The following is a 15,537-nucleotide window of genomic DNA, read 5'->3' on the forward strand; positions in this document are numbered from 1 at the left end:
TTTGGGTGGGGGGACCAAAAAAAGAACCAGGAGAATAATTGCACCCTTAATTGGCCCATGATTCATCGTCCCTGGACAGCAATTTTAGTTTATCCTCGCCTTTTGTCTGTCTTTGATTCCATGGGTGGGTTATCAGCATCATGCCCCCCACACTATCCCCTCAAGAGAACAGAAATATATAGAAATAAACGTCTCTCTTTCCACCACTCTCTCTTCACACACAAAGGAGTGACATCATTCTGTCAGCAGGAGAAAATAGCATGCTTTCCATTGACATCACTCTACAGTCCGTTGCTAGGAGACAGGGGAGTCAACATCAGTTACTATGGTGACTGCACTTCACCTTCAAAGCGCCCGACCTTTTTGGTCGTCTATGATAACCTAGAACGTGTGTACGCGTGCGTGCAAAAAAAGACAAGGCAAACTGTGGCCCTAGTGTTGTGTAACATGAACATTCAAGGCCTCGTTGACTCATTCACTGCAGTGTAGTGATTGTTATAGTACATTATAGATTAAACGACTGCCGAGACGATTGCTCTGCAGCACCTAAAGATGTCAGAGTAAAAACATGACAACGGTGTATCAGAAGTGTTGTTCTACATTAGTGGAGTGATGAATCAATGAAAGAAAACCAATTCCTACATAATGTAATAACACAATGTCTAACATTTTAAACTGATGTTACTGCAAGTCTAATGACATGAGCTATTACACTTAATTACAAGCAGTATCAGAAATAAAGTCAGTAGTCAACAGTCCCTAAGTTTGCCATAAAACTCAAAAGAACAATGACAGGAAACGTGAATGAGTTGCGTAGTATATTTATTCAGATATATATTTTCTCCTTTATGAGACTGACTTAAGTGTCCGCTGTGGTTACCTGAGGACAGTGACTTTAAAGAGGTCCAGCATCAACAAGTGATTGTAAAATGAGCAGAACAAAAAACAGCATAAGTCAAAGAGTAATATGATTGTAGCTGGTTCAGGGTTTTGAGGGACACGGATATAGTACCATGTTTGGTACACTACTAACATGCTGATGATAAAATTAACACAGCTAGATCACAGTGACTGGAAACAGCCCCTTTACACTTTAACTACAGGAGCTTAAGATTCATATAAACAAAAAACAGTCAACTTTCTATTGTGTGGTTCAGCGTGAAAGATATCGGTCTCACAAAATAGGGTTTAAGTGGTCAGCTAGCTCACACATTGCCTAAACCTATATAGACTGTCCAAGAGACAAATGTTTCATGACTCCCACAATTTACATTGAAAAGGTATTGACTGGCAAGCAGAGTTAATGGCTAAAAGTGTGGTACAAGCGCCAGTCCAATCTTGTTTCACTTTGTCTGTTTTTTGGGACAATTGGTGTAGCTTTCTCAGCTGTCATTTGCTAATTGAGTTTAGCAGACGCATCAATGCCAGTCCCCCAGCGAGGGACACAGGCAGAGGTGGGCATTAGAGGGCTTTTTTGGATTAGGTCGAGTTCAGGGCCAGTTTTCCACTCCAAGTCTGGTCCTCTGTGCCACCCTGCACATCGAGGGGTAATGTTGTCCCAACAGGACATTCTTCCACCCCTGCACCACCCACATCCTGCCTGTACAAGGCATCCCTTCATTCCCAGAAAGGGCACAAAGCTCATCTGCTTCCACAGTTATTCAGACATAGGATCTATGACAGATCTTCGATCTTGATGACTACAGGTGCAGTATAGCTGCAGGCAGCCTTGCAAGTGGTTGGTGAAGCTTCCCTTCCTTAACAAGACAAACTACATTCTGTTTGGTTACTTTTTATGAGATCACAGCTGCTTTTCTCACCTTTGGCTTTTAACATGCAAAAGCTACTTGAGCAGAATAACAAAACTCATGTTTCAAGATACAGTGACAAACGTCATCACAGAAGTTATCTCTACGGACTAACTGGGAAAGGTTCATTTCCCAATTTGTGTAAAAGGGTAATAATACCCAATAAAAGGTAAACAATGGTACACATATACCTGTATATTTCTTTATAATTCTCTGGGAATTATAGCAGTCCTTTTCTTTCCTTGTTAAACTAAAGACTACTAATGGAAACTCATTTAAATCAATCAGTAATCAGTCTTATCCTGCTTACTATAGTGCTGATTTGAATATTGGTTAAGAGTCAAGTCATCATATATACAGGTAATCTGTACTATGGCTCTGCTCCATTATGTATGACACTGATATAAAACCAAGGGCAACATTAGAAAACAATAAAACTAGTTTCAAAGACATGGCAACAGTATAAGAAAATACTAAACAGCATTGTTTCATGACACATGTCCACACTGAGGTTCAACCTAATAAACACTAACAACATAAACTAATAAAATGCACTGACCACAAGCTAAATAACAAATTATACAGACATACAAATGGCAAGTGACAAATTATGTGATGAATTCTTTGAATCTAACACAGATAAATGTACATAACATTCCTCTTTTTATTCTTCAACAGAAAATTAAGCTCTCTCCACTGAAGCCATGCATACCATCAGGAGGTGAACTCATTACTCCCTTTCTAAGGCATGGAGCACTGGGTCTCGCAAAGGGATCCTCTTGCCCACTGGACAGAACAGGCCAGGACAAATGAGTCCTCAGTGTCCTTGCTGAGCATAGGTGGAAACATGTCATTGTCTAGTCAACCCTATTTTCCATCCTCACTGCATCTTCCCATCCATCACCTTATTCTTCTCACCCACACTGGCAGCCATGGACTTCCAGTATCGATGGCAGGACAACTCCAGCAGCTCCAGCCCTCCAATCAGCTTCTGCTGGGCCATATACACTCCAACCATGACCAGGAAGTAAAGCCTGAAAGGAGCCCATAACCAGAGGCCAGTGAAGCACAGGGCAATGAAGCTGCTCCAGTACAGCAGTGAAGCAGCTTTGATCAGAGTCACTCGCAGCTCCGTCTTACAAGGTGGCACACGAGCAACACCTTCCCTATCAAAGGCCCGAGGCTGGCCTGAGTAGAACTCACGCAGACGGACCTCTTTCTCAGCCCAGCGCTCTCGACACCAGTACTCCAAGTCAGAGGAAGGGGTGGGCAGTGAGGCCACTGAGTAGCGGCGGACGTGGAAGTGGATCTCACGGGGAAAAAGCCCCAGGATGAGGTGGCGTTCTGTCTGAGGGATGTTCTTAGGGTATGCCACTGTAATATCATGGACAGCATCCAGGTTGTCTCCTAGGAAAAGGGAATTTTAATTCCACAGTTTAAATTAGGAAAAGGAAAATTGACACGCTTAATGATATAATAGTGTAATACATGGGTTCTTTCTGGCAGTCCAACCCCTTTTTGAGGTTGAAAATATTTCGCGACCCCCCTACCCCCGGATCAGACAGAATGCGTTGTGTGCAGTGTTTATGCGACCTGGGCGCCTCACGTTTTGGCTGGCTGGAGTGATCTGAGTGCATGGTGTTCTGGACAGAAAACTGCCTGACCTCATTTGCGTTTTTTTACCCATTGTCCAATCTAATGAATGGAGAGACGGGTCCTCAGTTGTGCTGACGGAAGTTTACAGTTGTTTGGACTGTCTGGAGACTGCAACAACTGCCCCCGACTCATCGTAAAATAAGCCTTAAACTGACCATCATAAAGATGAAGCCCCTGGACCAACTGGTAGGCTACTACCAGTGGTGTCTCCTCTTTCTGAGGGTCTCATGTGCCCTCACGGATCTCTCTTTCCCTGTCTCGTGCGTGTTTGTACACCTTTTACACACAAACAATGCCAGAGCAGGCGCCCTACGTTTGGCATGTTTTTTTTACAACAAAAGAGACAGACCTGTGAGTTGTGATCAAGTTTCTGCTCATATGACAGTTATTTCTTAGTGTTCACCCAAAGTGATTCCATTCACAACTATAGTCCCGACCCCCAGGTTAATAATACAACCACAAGACACTGACTAGACTCTTTACTTAGTGTAAACTACAAAGTTTCAGACATGATGATGACGACATGCCACTGATGGGGAGAATTTATATTATCCTTTTTCCACATTCGCACTGGTTATTGGAACAATGTTAACCCTTCAAAATCCCAGCTCTTAGCTCCATTACACATGTACCTCTAATTATCCAGGGTCTTAGAGCTTCATCCCCTCTCTGCCTTCAAAACTACCATAAGCTTTATATAGCATCATCACTGATCTGTAGTATTCTTACAACACACAGACAGAGCTGAATTAAATATAAAGTGGACAGGATGCCACTTGCCAACTCCTGTTCCTGTACAGCTCACCTCTACCACGGTAAAAATAGAGCTGAGAGGGGAACAGTGGACTTGGACAAAGAACAACATGCACAGCAAGTCAGTCAGCAGTGCAGAGAGGGAGAGGAGAATTAGCTAAGTCTGATGACATCACACTGATTCATGACACCTGCCTGGTGAGTTAGTGCAATGCTCAGCATCCAGGGCGGGTGGGGCATGAGACAGCAGGGCCAGAGGTGGTATTTAAGAAGTCTGGAGGACTGCCAGAATGAGCTCATAGGGAAACATGACAGTCTCAGGGGTGTTGTAATGGCTGGCAGCAGGATGAAGCGTAGGTCTGAGATTTAAAAAAATTACAGGTATGATCCCTCTACGAATAACATCCGTGGGTTAACTACAGTTATCGTGACTGCATGTCATTTTCTCTTGGTTTTGCTGATATAACATTTCCATTGTGATGACAGGTTTTGTGTCCTACTTATTTTCTTTAAGTAGGCAGCACATGCCTGCTACTACTAACTGACATTTGTGTCTTTGTGTCATCGTCAAGCAGGGCTGAAATATTTGATTACTAAAAATAATGTTCTTGACATCGATACTTTGTGTAATCCATGTAACAGTATACAGCACACTGTTTCGCATCACGATTATTACTGTCGCACAACGCCCTTATGCAGCGGACAAGTGAAAACGACGTCATTTGATTGCAAAAATGGAGGAAGAGAGAAAAAATAGCAGTGGACGAAGAGAAAAATACAGAAAGTGTCCAAAGTCTGGGATAATTTCAAGCTAAAAGAAAACAACTCTGTACAGGGTGTCTACTGTAAAACGAAACTAGCCTACAACAACTGCTAATTGAGATGAAGGCTAGCAAAGGTAAGGCACAATTCTAAGTTGTAAATGTATAAACGTGCGCTTGTTGTTCTCTGACTGGTTAGTTGGTGAATTTGGGTTTAAAAGTGAAATGAGTTACACAGCTGATTCTGGGACCAGGGGCACCAAGCAAAAGTATTTCTTATCCGATTACTCAGTGAATCAATGCAATCATCTATAGTATATTCAATCACTAAAATAATCAAAAGCTGCAGCCCTATTGTCAAGTTTAATGTATGTCTTGATTTCAGAATAAGTTCATATTGATCACAACTGACCTTTGCGTAGTCTGTCCACAATGAAGGTGAATCCAGTGGTGCGGGGATGCAGCACATATTCAAATTTTGGCAGGCTGTTCTGGGCAGCAAACGCATCACTTTTTGTTCTTGTATTTTCTACAACAGACAGACCCATGATAAATCTCTCATTCACCATATACCATTGTGTTAACTGTTAACATATGTTGTCTCTGGCAACTGTTCCGAAATAACAATAATTGCCAGATACAACATATGTTAACAGTAGCAGTCAACTAAGTGTATATAAATTGTGTGTATCATAATATTTGTAGTTGCAGGAAAGAAGGGATGTATAATGTATAATTGTGTATTTATTGTGTACTTATTTTAAGGCGCAACTGAAAATAACAGTTTTACCTGCTCAGATTGTTATTCTATTTTATAATAATTCAAATAAACACAAGAAATATTCTTACTAACCAAACATTCCTCAGAAACATGTTGCCAAAACATGTAAACTTTATCATGACTCAGTCATATCATTGTAACAAGTAGCTGAGGGTGACTTGTAAGACAAAAGAACCATGGACAGACCTTTGGTGATCAGTCCTCCGCTGTGACTTGTCAATCTTACACAATATTTCATTAAATTCACACAAGCCCTACAAGATTTAAAAGGGGTCATGGAAATTTTTAGTGGGGCACCTATGATGTGATCCTGTAGATGGCGGTCTGTATGTATGTCTCTAGAACAACCATTTGGAGCGTAAAGTACAGGACAACATTCCCGTAATACATCAGAACATACTGTAGTGTACCCGTCCCCTTGTTTCTTGTGCCAAATTAAGCCTTGAGGTTTAAGAGGCTTAAATGCAGATGTATGTGCACATGCAGACACACATGTACTGGCGCATAAGAACACCAAAAGTGAAATGAAATAACCTCTAAAGCCCTACATCTGCTGGCCAATTATTATGTAACGTCACTGGACCCCTCATGATATCATAGTATGAAAAGAGAAGTTAAGCTTCCCTCAGTAAAGCTATTCTGGACTTTGATTGGCTTAATTGTGATCAGAAAGGGCTTTGGACGCTGGTGTCGCTGTTGCCTGCACTGAAAGATCAGAGCATTCTTGCAGAAATGACTGAGTGGGGTGTGCGTCAAGGGATTTGCCTATGTCTTATCACTAGGAAATTGTGTTTGCATAACAGTGTCAGTGCAAAGGTGTAAGACAGGTGCCACATTGAGCTCTGGTTAGTGGGTAACACATTCTGAGAGTAACAACTGAAATGTGGGCAAACTGTCCCATGAATGGATGCAGTGTTTATTTCTCACCAGTGAGGTCTGTGCCCTCTGGGAACAGTAGCAGCTGCAGGGGCTCTCTGATGTCACAGAAGTAGTCTAGCATGTTCTCCATGTGCTTCCTGTCCTCCTCCCAACGACGCTGAATAAAGATGAAGCAGGCCACCTGCATTGCCCAGCCTGGAGAATACATTCACCCTTTACATGTGTAATTGATTGCTTCTCAAAGCAGGCAGAACCTATGTTTCCCAGGAACAGTATCTGACATTGGGCCTTTGCCATCAGAGTACCTATGCTATGTAACATACTACCTCTGGAAATCAGGTTTGTCAAACCATTGTCTTCTTGCAAGAGGCTTTTACTAGTCAAATACAACAGTCCGTTGTACAAACAAATCCAACCTTCATGAAGGAAAGCCATACATTGCAAAGCATATATTATATTATGCTATGCAGAGGTGGGCAGGGTATGTGTGTACAGGTAAAGGGCAAGCACCCATTGTATACCCACCAAAGCCAGGCACAGCCTTCAGGGCAGCCTTGAGGCAGATCTTCTCCAGACGAAGGTAGCTGTACCTGAGCAGACAACACCAAAGAAACATCCAGTCCAGGCGTGTACGGTGGTTCATGATGATCACACTTCGCTCCCCTGGGATGAAGCCATCGCCTGTTATCACCACCTTCACACCAAATACCAGCTCCAGCAAGGACTACAGAGGAGATGCCAGGATGGGTGGGGGGTGGGGATTAAGAAATAGTAAAAGAAAGGGAAGAATGGAAAGGGGCCAGAGCAAAATGGAGAAGTGGATAATCAAGGGGAAAAAGGTATGATAATTTAGAAAGGGTGTAGAGGGAAAGAGGAGGGACTGGGAAGGTGGTAAGATAAATTTGAGAGAGAGACAAGAGTGAGAGTAAAATAAATTAATAATGCCATCAATTCATGTGGATACTGTAAACAACATTTGCATAATTGCTCTTAAGGGCAATCTGGTATAAATTAAGTCTACTTCTGACAAAAATAATATCTGATTAAATAGAGAGTTATAAATAAGGCTGAGATGATGCAGATTATCATGACAGTGTCAAACACAGTTAATTTAAGACCTTCTGGCATGCACAGAAATAGGCTAAGCTGGTGTACACACCACAGGCAGGGTGAGCCAGGTTGCAACGATGCGATCAGTGATCCAGCGGTACCAAGCAGGAGACAGCAACATAAGGGGCAAAACTGGTCCCAGCATGAAGACACTTCCAAAGAAACTACCCAAGAACAGCGTCACCACAAAGTACAAGCCCCGCACCGACACAGCCATCTGTGGAGAGATGAACGATACAAGATTAGGAATATAAATCAAAGCTAAATGAATAACAAGGTCATGAGCAGTCAAGCGTGAGCTGAAGTTGTTATATTAAGGGGATAAAAAACGATGACATTTATGGAAATTATTCCTGACTTAGATTTCCCACTGTGGAAAGGCAGGTGAAGTGGAACAACTCTGTAACATGAAACAAATGGAGTTATCGACAGTCTCATCAATAGCTGACTGCTGTTACTCTGACATATTTTCCCACAAACAGTGGAAACTCAGGCAGACATTCCTTGTGTGGAATGTAAATAAGGGAACCTTTCTGACTATGGGTAACAAAGTATGGGTGTAGCTTCAAAATCATTCACTGACTGTACAGTATGTGTACTGGCATAAACATTTTATGACATTCTTAAAATTAAAAAAATATTGTGGTAAAATATAACTTCTATATCCAGTGAAGCTGGTGTTGATGTTGATACATCTCTATATCAAACATGTTTCTAATCAGCTTGCAAATAAACTCCCACACACTGTCTAACTTGCAATACTACATTTAGCTACATTTCTGTGCTAGACCTTCATCAGGCAAATGATTTGAAGGTCTAGCTCATAAAAGTAGCAAATAAATGTATTAATTGCAAGTTATACAGTGTGCTGGGGTTTATTTGCAACTTTTGATCCATTTGTCCATCTCCTACACACCTGTGCAAAGTGTTCTTCTGTTCTGAGTCTCTAAATCTACCATCAAAACCAAAGTATACAGAGGGTCACTCTCATTTGCCATGGAAATTATGTATCCAGCTAGCTGTTTTAATTATGAGCATTTCAATTGTAAAAAAAGCTTTTGCTTTTGGCAGGCTTGGTACATAAAAAGATAAGGAACAAACACCTTTACAAAGGAAACCTGCATCCAAATAAAACTGATAAGCTTAAACATTATCCTTCAATAAAGAAATGAATGATTTGATTACTTTCTTTACGCCTTTTTTTTTTTTAAATTTTTTATACATCTTAGTAGTGTAAGTATTACCAGGGAAATTTGAAAACAGGTGATGTAGTAACTAGTTTGAAATAAAACCACATAGATACAAACTGTATAGATACCAATGCCTACTATATGAAGGTAAATGTAAAAACCATTAAAAAGGGACTATATGTAGTTTTTAAATTAATCACCTTTGTATTGCCTATTTGTAAGCGGGTTGTAACCTCACATAAAAATGAACCATTCCCCTGATTTTTCGGTTGTTGGAACAGCCACAATGCTGCTTCCTATGTGAAGAAATCAGGTCGGATTTTCCATGAAATCCATTGGTTTACATAGGCATGCGCTCCCGAGCCTCTTGCCTACTCATTCTGAACTGTACACGTGACCACACCGCATTTAACAATGGAGTCTACTTAGGGCTGGACAATAAAACAATAACAATACTTATCGCAATATATTTTTTTCAATAACAATATAACAAATGTTCAATAAATATTCAATAAATGTTTGATTTGATTCACTTGAATCATACACAAATTAGGACTTAATTTGTCTTAAGATGTTTATTCTGTTGAGGAAAAAAGGACTGAAAAAGGTTTTACATAATTTTACTTTTGATTATTACTTTTGATTTACTATTTGATATTTATCGTGATAATTATCGATATCGAAAGATATGAAACTTTTTATCGTGATAACATTTTTGGCCATATCGTCTATCCCCAAGTCTACTAACACCAAAAAACAAACAGCTCCAAGCACAACATAGACTCCAACAAAAACAAACTCCACATAAGGATAAACAACAACAAAAAGGTTTTATGAACTGTCAGGCCCGTCAGGCAAAAGAGAATCAGATTGACTACAGACGAAAAATATGGTCAACATCGGAAAGGTTTGAGTCACGGAGAGACGTACACTTTGTGTTAGAACCAAAAAAACCTAGAGAGTTCATTTTTCATTGGACAGGGAAGCTAACATTACTGCAAATCATTTGAAATATATTGTGATTTTGTGTTTTAGTTGGTTCAACTTAGGTAACGTTAGCTTGCCAGTTAACACCGACCAGTTCCTAATATTATTCGTTGCAAAATACTATAGTATTTATAGTGTTGTAGTAATATTATAATATACAGTGTGTGTTGTATGGCTTGCCACATTACTTCACGAGCTAATGCTGGTCCTGGTATTATATCAAAGTGTTGATTTTAGCAAGAAATTATTTAACAGTACAAAGCTAATGTGGAATGATTTGTTTCTAAAACCACCAATGATGCAATGCAGAGGCAGCCCGCTAGATTAGTATGAGCTAGATTATCACTCTTTGCTTCGTAATGTTGAATTAAGATTTATTGTCATTTTACCGATACTCGGGTACACAGCTTGTTCGCCAGTCTCAGTCGCCGTAACTTACAGGTTGGGGGGGTTGGGGTGGTGGGAGGGGTCGCAATGCAAGCTCAACATTGTGATGTCAGTCATGGCATTGGCCCAACCCTACTTTAAGTAGACTGAACACTGGTTAGGCATATTCATAACAGTAGTTGCAACATAGCAGAAATACCACATGGTCATTAGATGCCCCAGGGAAGTGAACTCAGCTTGTAATCCTTCTGAAACTCAAAACCAAGTAACACGATCTTCCTTCTCCATGCCACATCTAATCAAGTTTAAAAGGGGTTCATCTGGCCATGCCAATTTCAATGACATCAGTGACATTTAGCTTCAAATGGTAAGGTCACACTTGTGGAACATGTCCCTCTTAAAAATCCCTATATATGGTATATATCCAGACAAGTGGTTTTTTTTTTTTGCCTGATTAGACCTCTTCTCGGGACTGTGTGGTTGACTGGAATCTCCCTCTCATGTCCATTCTCATGCACCTGTTTTGTTTGTACCTTATTATGACCTGGACTTTAATGCACTTCCTAGTATGGCTCCACCAAACCTGAGAAGAGGTCTAAGTAGCCAGAATAATTTAAAACACCTGTCTGGGGCAAGTGGATGAATAACACACTCAGTCAAATTGCCCTTGAGCAAGTCACATAATGTCAAATGTTTTGATGTGCTGCACTTTTACATGCTGAGACAGTATTGTCTCAAAGCTATGTAAATAAACTTGACACGAACAATAAAAGTGTTTATGTAGCATCTGGATCTATTTGTGTGCCTCTATAAACAAGAACCGGAAACTGCTGACTAACGTTCAAAAACACTTTAAAACAACCTAAACAACTAATAAGATTCACTAATCTTAAGCTTAGCACTGGAGCAAGTAAATTACTAGCAAGTCCCCTGACATAAAGGTTAAAAGGCAAATTACAATGAGTCTCGATTTGATTATGCCCTGGCCTTGCTGACGCAAGGAGTCCGAGATGATGCTACAGGGAGCCATTTCATCCAGCAGGTGATTTCTTCTCTTGTAACTACTACACCTTTCCACCTCAATTACTGTTAAGATTGCAGAAGTGTTCAGGTTGCAATTCCTGTTCCCAACACCCCCATCATCTTTCCCTTACACCCTCTTCGGCACCATGATGCAGCAAGTCTCACGGCAGCGGCCTAAGTGGCTGAAGGTACACTTAAAAGATGCAATACGGGTTTAAAGGTTACTGGTTTTAATGGTGGAAAATGTGAGGCAAGTGAGAAAACAGGCTTGCTCAGCACAATTGCCACAATTAGGCTTTGTCGCCACAAAAACGCACGACACACCCTTGGGTGGCTGCTGGAACAATCAGATGAGCCTATTCATAGATACAGCAAAAACACATGACACACCTGGAGCCAGAGATGGCATGTGCACCTGGGACATAACACTATTTACATAAGACATCCATGGAAACACTTTCCATACTCCAGAGCAAGTATTACTTCTGAGTTTGATTTAGTCCCGTCCATTTGGGTTGGTTTAACATTTATTTAAATCACCATAGTAATGATCCTGAAAGCACTTCCCCAAACACACCACCACATGCAATACACAGCGTACTCCTCATAGTCCAAGTCTGAATTCCCTGGCAGTCATTTTGCATTCCTTACTTTAAGCCAAGAACAGACATCCCAACAGAGCAAAGCAGAGTGAAGAGGTCAAGCATGTCTAGGCTAAACAATGAGTTTAAGTGGTGTGTGTGTGTAGGAGACAGATAAACAGATAAAGAGGGAAAGAGAGAGCGAGAAAGGGGGGACTCAGGCAAAAAAAAAGGCCCTCGTAGACCTCATGGTGGCGTTATAACAATCAACTTTGCGTTTTTGCAATTATCTCGAAAACGGCTTCGTTTAGAGTCGAACTTTCATTACTGTAATCTCTGGATTCATCTGCATCATTGCACCAATGGTCTTCTGCTCTAAAAATGTCAAATTATACAACTTTATCACTTTTCTCTAAAACCTATTTTTGCGATCTCGTCCCAGACAGTTTCACCAAATGACCTGAAACTTTGTCAGGGATCATCTACGGACGTCGCTGATCAAAAGCTATCTAAGAAATTTTGATACGTCAATCTGTTTTTTTCCCATAAATTTTTACTTTTGTGTCTTTACGTACAATTCTACATAAATTCCCGTAAATCAAAATTGGCTTAAGCTATTGTAACCAAACTTGATGCATCTGTTCAGATGCTCTGCCCAAGCTTCGCTGAGCGGTCCTGGGATATTCTTCCACTAGGGGGCGCTAAACTTGCAAAAAGTTTATACCTCGTTATTCACTGGATGGATTCGTACGAAATTTGTACGATCTCGGGTCAATACTCATTTAATGTATAAAATTTGGTAATGATTGCACAAAGTAGGTGTGGTTTAGTTAAAGAAATGTAAATTTCTAGACATTTCTCATTCCTAACTTAAAAAAATTTAAGAAAATCATCCATATGTCCTAGAGAGCTGAAATTTTTTTCAGGACATCCACTGATTTGTGACTAACATTTGTCTCACTACAACATCAACTCAGAAGTCAGTCACTCTATATTTTCAGAATATGCTAATTCAATGAACATCTATATCTCCACAAGTCTTTCTTCAAACCCTACCAAACTTGACAGAGTCGTTCGCCAGATGGCCGATATCAAGTGTGTCAAAGGGTTTTCAGATTGGTCAAACGGTGACTCTGCAGTGAGATTCAGTATCTTGCTGTAACTAAAAAAAAACTTTTCTTTTTAATTCAGTTTTGGATCAAATGCCACCAAAATAATTAACAACACACCCAAAACTAGCAGAATGATGTGTGATTTTGTTCAGAATTTTCTCACCAACATCTTGGCAGTTGTAAGTGTTTTAAGTTTAAATTGACAAAACTATCCGGGTCTGGTACATGTGATGTCACTACCTCAACCTGTGAGAAGGTGTGTGGAAACAGCCTCTTACCATTTTATTTGGATCCCGTGCAGCTTAAACTTTAAATCTTGGAAACACAACATGTCGCAGGTGGGTTGAACATTTCACCCAGTAGTCAGGTACTACTAGTAGTCAGGATCTCAAAGTGATGCTGTAAAAATCAAGTTTGCATTTCCGCAATTATCTCAAAGTCCAAATTCTTTCATCATTTTAATCTTTTAAGTCATCTGCGTCTATTCTTCTCCTCTAAAAATGTCAAATGTTGCGTTTTTCGCGACTCGCTTGGATCCCGATCACTGCTGCTTGCGGCTATAATTTTAAAATGTATTTGATTAATGTAAACTTGCATACAAAGTTTGGGAATCAAGTGTCTCAATATTGACTAAGTTTCACAGAAATCCTTACACAATTTTTAGATATCAATTTGTCAAACAGATAAGCTAAAAGGCAAAAAAAAAAAAACATTAGATTAAGGCTGAACTTAATGCAAAATAATTTTTGGACATAGTAGAAAACCTGGCTTTCTGGAGTAAAATTTCCCTGACAATATCCTTTAGAGTCCAACCACTATCAAGCACCCCCACAGGTAATGGGGGTAATGTGTGTTGCGCATGCATCCTCATGCACACAGGTGGGGAAATAAAATTAATGACCAAAAAGAATAATCCCAGTGTAAACAAGCAAACAAGGAAAGCATTTTGATTACTTATTTTTGATCATCTGACTATGTGTCTGAATTGGTTGGGATTCATTAACAGTTGCAGCTGTACAAAAGTCTATGTATGATGTATAAATGTATATTCGTTGATGCAGTCTAATCAAGAGCAGTAAGTGGCCTGTGTACTTTTATTTGACGTGCACGCATTTTCCATAATCCCTGGGTGGGGCAACGAAAGCGCAAGGACCTTAGCCAGAAAAACAATATGGGTTAGCCAACGTTTAACTTTAAACCTAAGTAAGTTAGTTATACGAGATTTGCCATGTTCTGTCTGTAAATAATTACCCCTTCGATTTGCACGTTGCTTCGTAAATAATTACTTCACCCTAATCTTCTATGCAAGTGACAACCTTAAAGAACAATGGTGTGATGATGTGGAGTCAAAATGAATTCGCGGATGGAAATGTTAATGCTATGATAGTTCACGTTATGACAGTTTATGCTCTTTAGTGGCAACACAATTTTACCTAACATGACCAACTGAGAGTAAATGTCACCGTAGCATTAACGTACCTAACGTTAAGTTACCATCAGAAATAAGGAAACTTGCTGTATGTACACTATAACGCCCACTTGAGACGACATGGATATTTGCTGTCGGTGACTGCAGTGCAGATCACTGAGCGAACGGTAATGTGCAGCTTAGAACCAGGTTCACACAAACAACGTTAATGCTAATTTAGCAAGTCAAATCCAACATAAAACAAAAGCTATCTCATGTTATCTTTCTCGTTTTAACATTGGTGGCTAGTTAATTCATTAACTGACTGCCAAATAGTTACTACATACTGCTGGATGACAACATACCCACCATTCGTATTTATTCCTCCAGAGGTATGGTTTGTCTTAGGTGAGCTACTTAACGTTAGCTCCAGGAAGTCCAAACACTTGGTTGCGACATAGCGATTTAGCAAGCCAGCTAGCAGCTTGCTAACGCTAGCTAACTAGCAAGGCGTTTCAGCAATTGCGTTCCTAGTCCTTGAAGCTGACGCCCGTTGAAACTGTTTCTCGACTGCTCTGTTTTCTGCGAGGACACACGACAACTTCGCTTTCATTGAGTGCGTTTACTTGCTACGACTGCAGCGAAAGTGTAGCCGCCTTACCGTTTTTGCTAACTCGACCTCTCAACTTCTTACCCCTCACCTGTCCCTACACTCATACATCAACAGGGGGTGCTGTTTGTACAAGCTACATTCATGGAGTAGGTGACCGCAGTAGCAGTATGTAGAGCAGTGTTTGCCTCAGTGTAGATCTCACATGTTGATAGTGACTATGGTTGTTATATTTTAAGCAGTAATCAAATTACCTGCACTCTTATAGTCTTTGTAGGAGGTGCAAAGGGTGAAAAGTAGACAATGGGGGGAAAAGACCATGCATGCGCTGCTAATGCAAGTACTAGTGGTGGAAAAATATTCAGATCTGTAACAATGTAAAAGTACCAATGTGAAAATACTCATTTTTAAGTAAAACCCCAGCATTTAAAACCAAAGTTAAAGTCTACAAGTATTATCAGCAAAATGTGAGTGATGTACAATTATATATC

At 40.3% G+C, this 15,537-nt stretch overlaps 1 protein-coding gene across 2 annotated transcripts; it reads right to left on the bottom strand.

Annotated features, from left to right (window-relative positions):
- Positions 1-805: 805 nt before the first annotated feature.
- On the bottom strand, positions 806-15,151 carry lclat1 (lysocardiolipin acyltransferase 1). 2 transcript variants are annotated; one of them, XM_038728209.1, is made up of 6 exons: positions 14,806-15,151; positions 7,798-7,965; positions 7,164-7,362; positions 6,687-6,833; positions 5,391-5,507; positions 806-3,215 (listed from the first exon to the last, which is right to left on the bottom strand). In XM_038728209.1, exons 1-6 carry the CDS (start codon positions 14,806-14,808, stop codon positions 2,689-2,691), a joined length of 1,161 nt encoding a protein of 386 aa, XP_038584137.1. In that variant the 5' UTR covers positions 14,809-15,151; the 3' UTR covers positions 806-2,688. The 2 variants fall into 2 exon arrangements, with proteins under 2 accessions (XP_038584137.1, XP_038584138.1); XM_038728210.1 differs by having other exon boundaries at positions 15,098-15,127.
- Positions 15,152-15,537: the final 386 nt, after the last annotated feature.

The sequence above is a fragment of the Micropterus salmoides genome, unplaced genomic scaffold (genome assembly GCF_014851395.1).
Source record: "Micropterus salmoides isolate LMB-PRFRI ecotype aquatic unplaced genomic scaffold, ASM1485139v1 Ms_hic_scaffold_19, whole genome shotgun sequence".
NCBI lineage: Eukaryota > Metazoa > Chordata > Actinopteri > Centrarchiformes > Centrarchidae > Micropterus > Micropterus salmoides.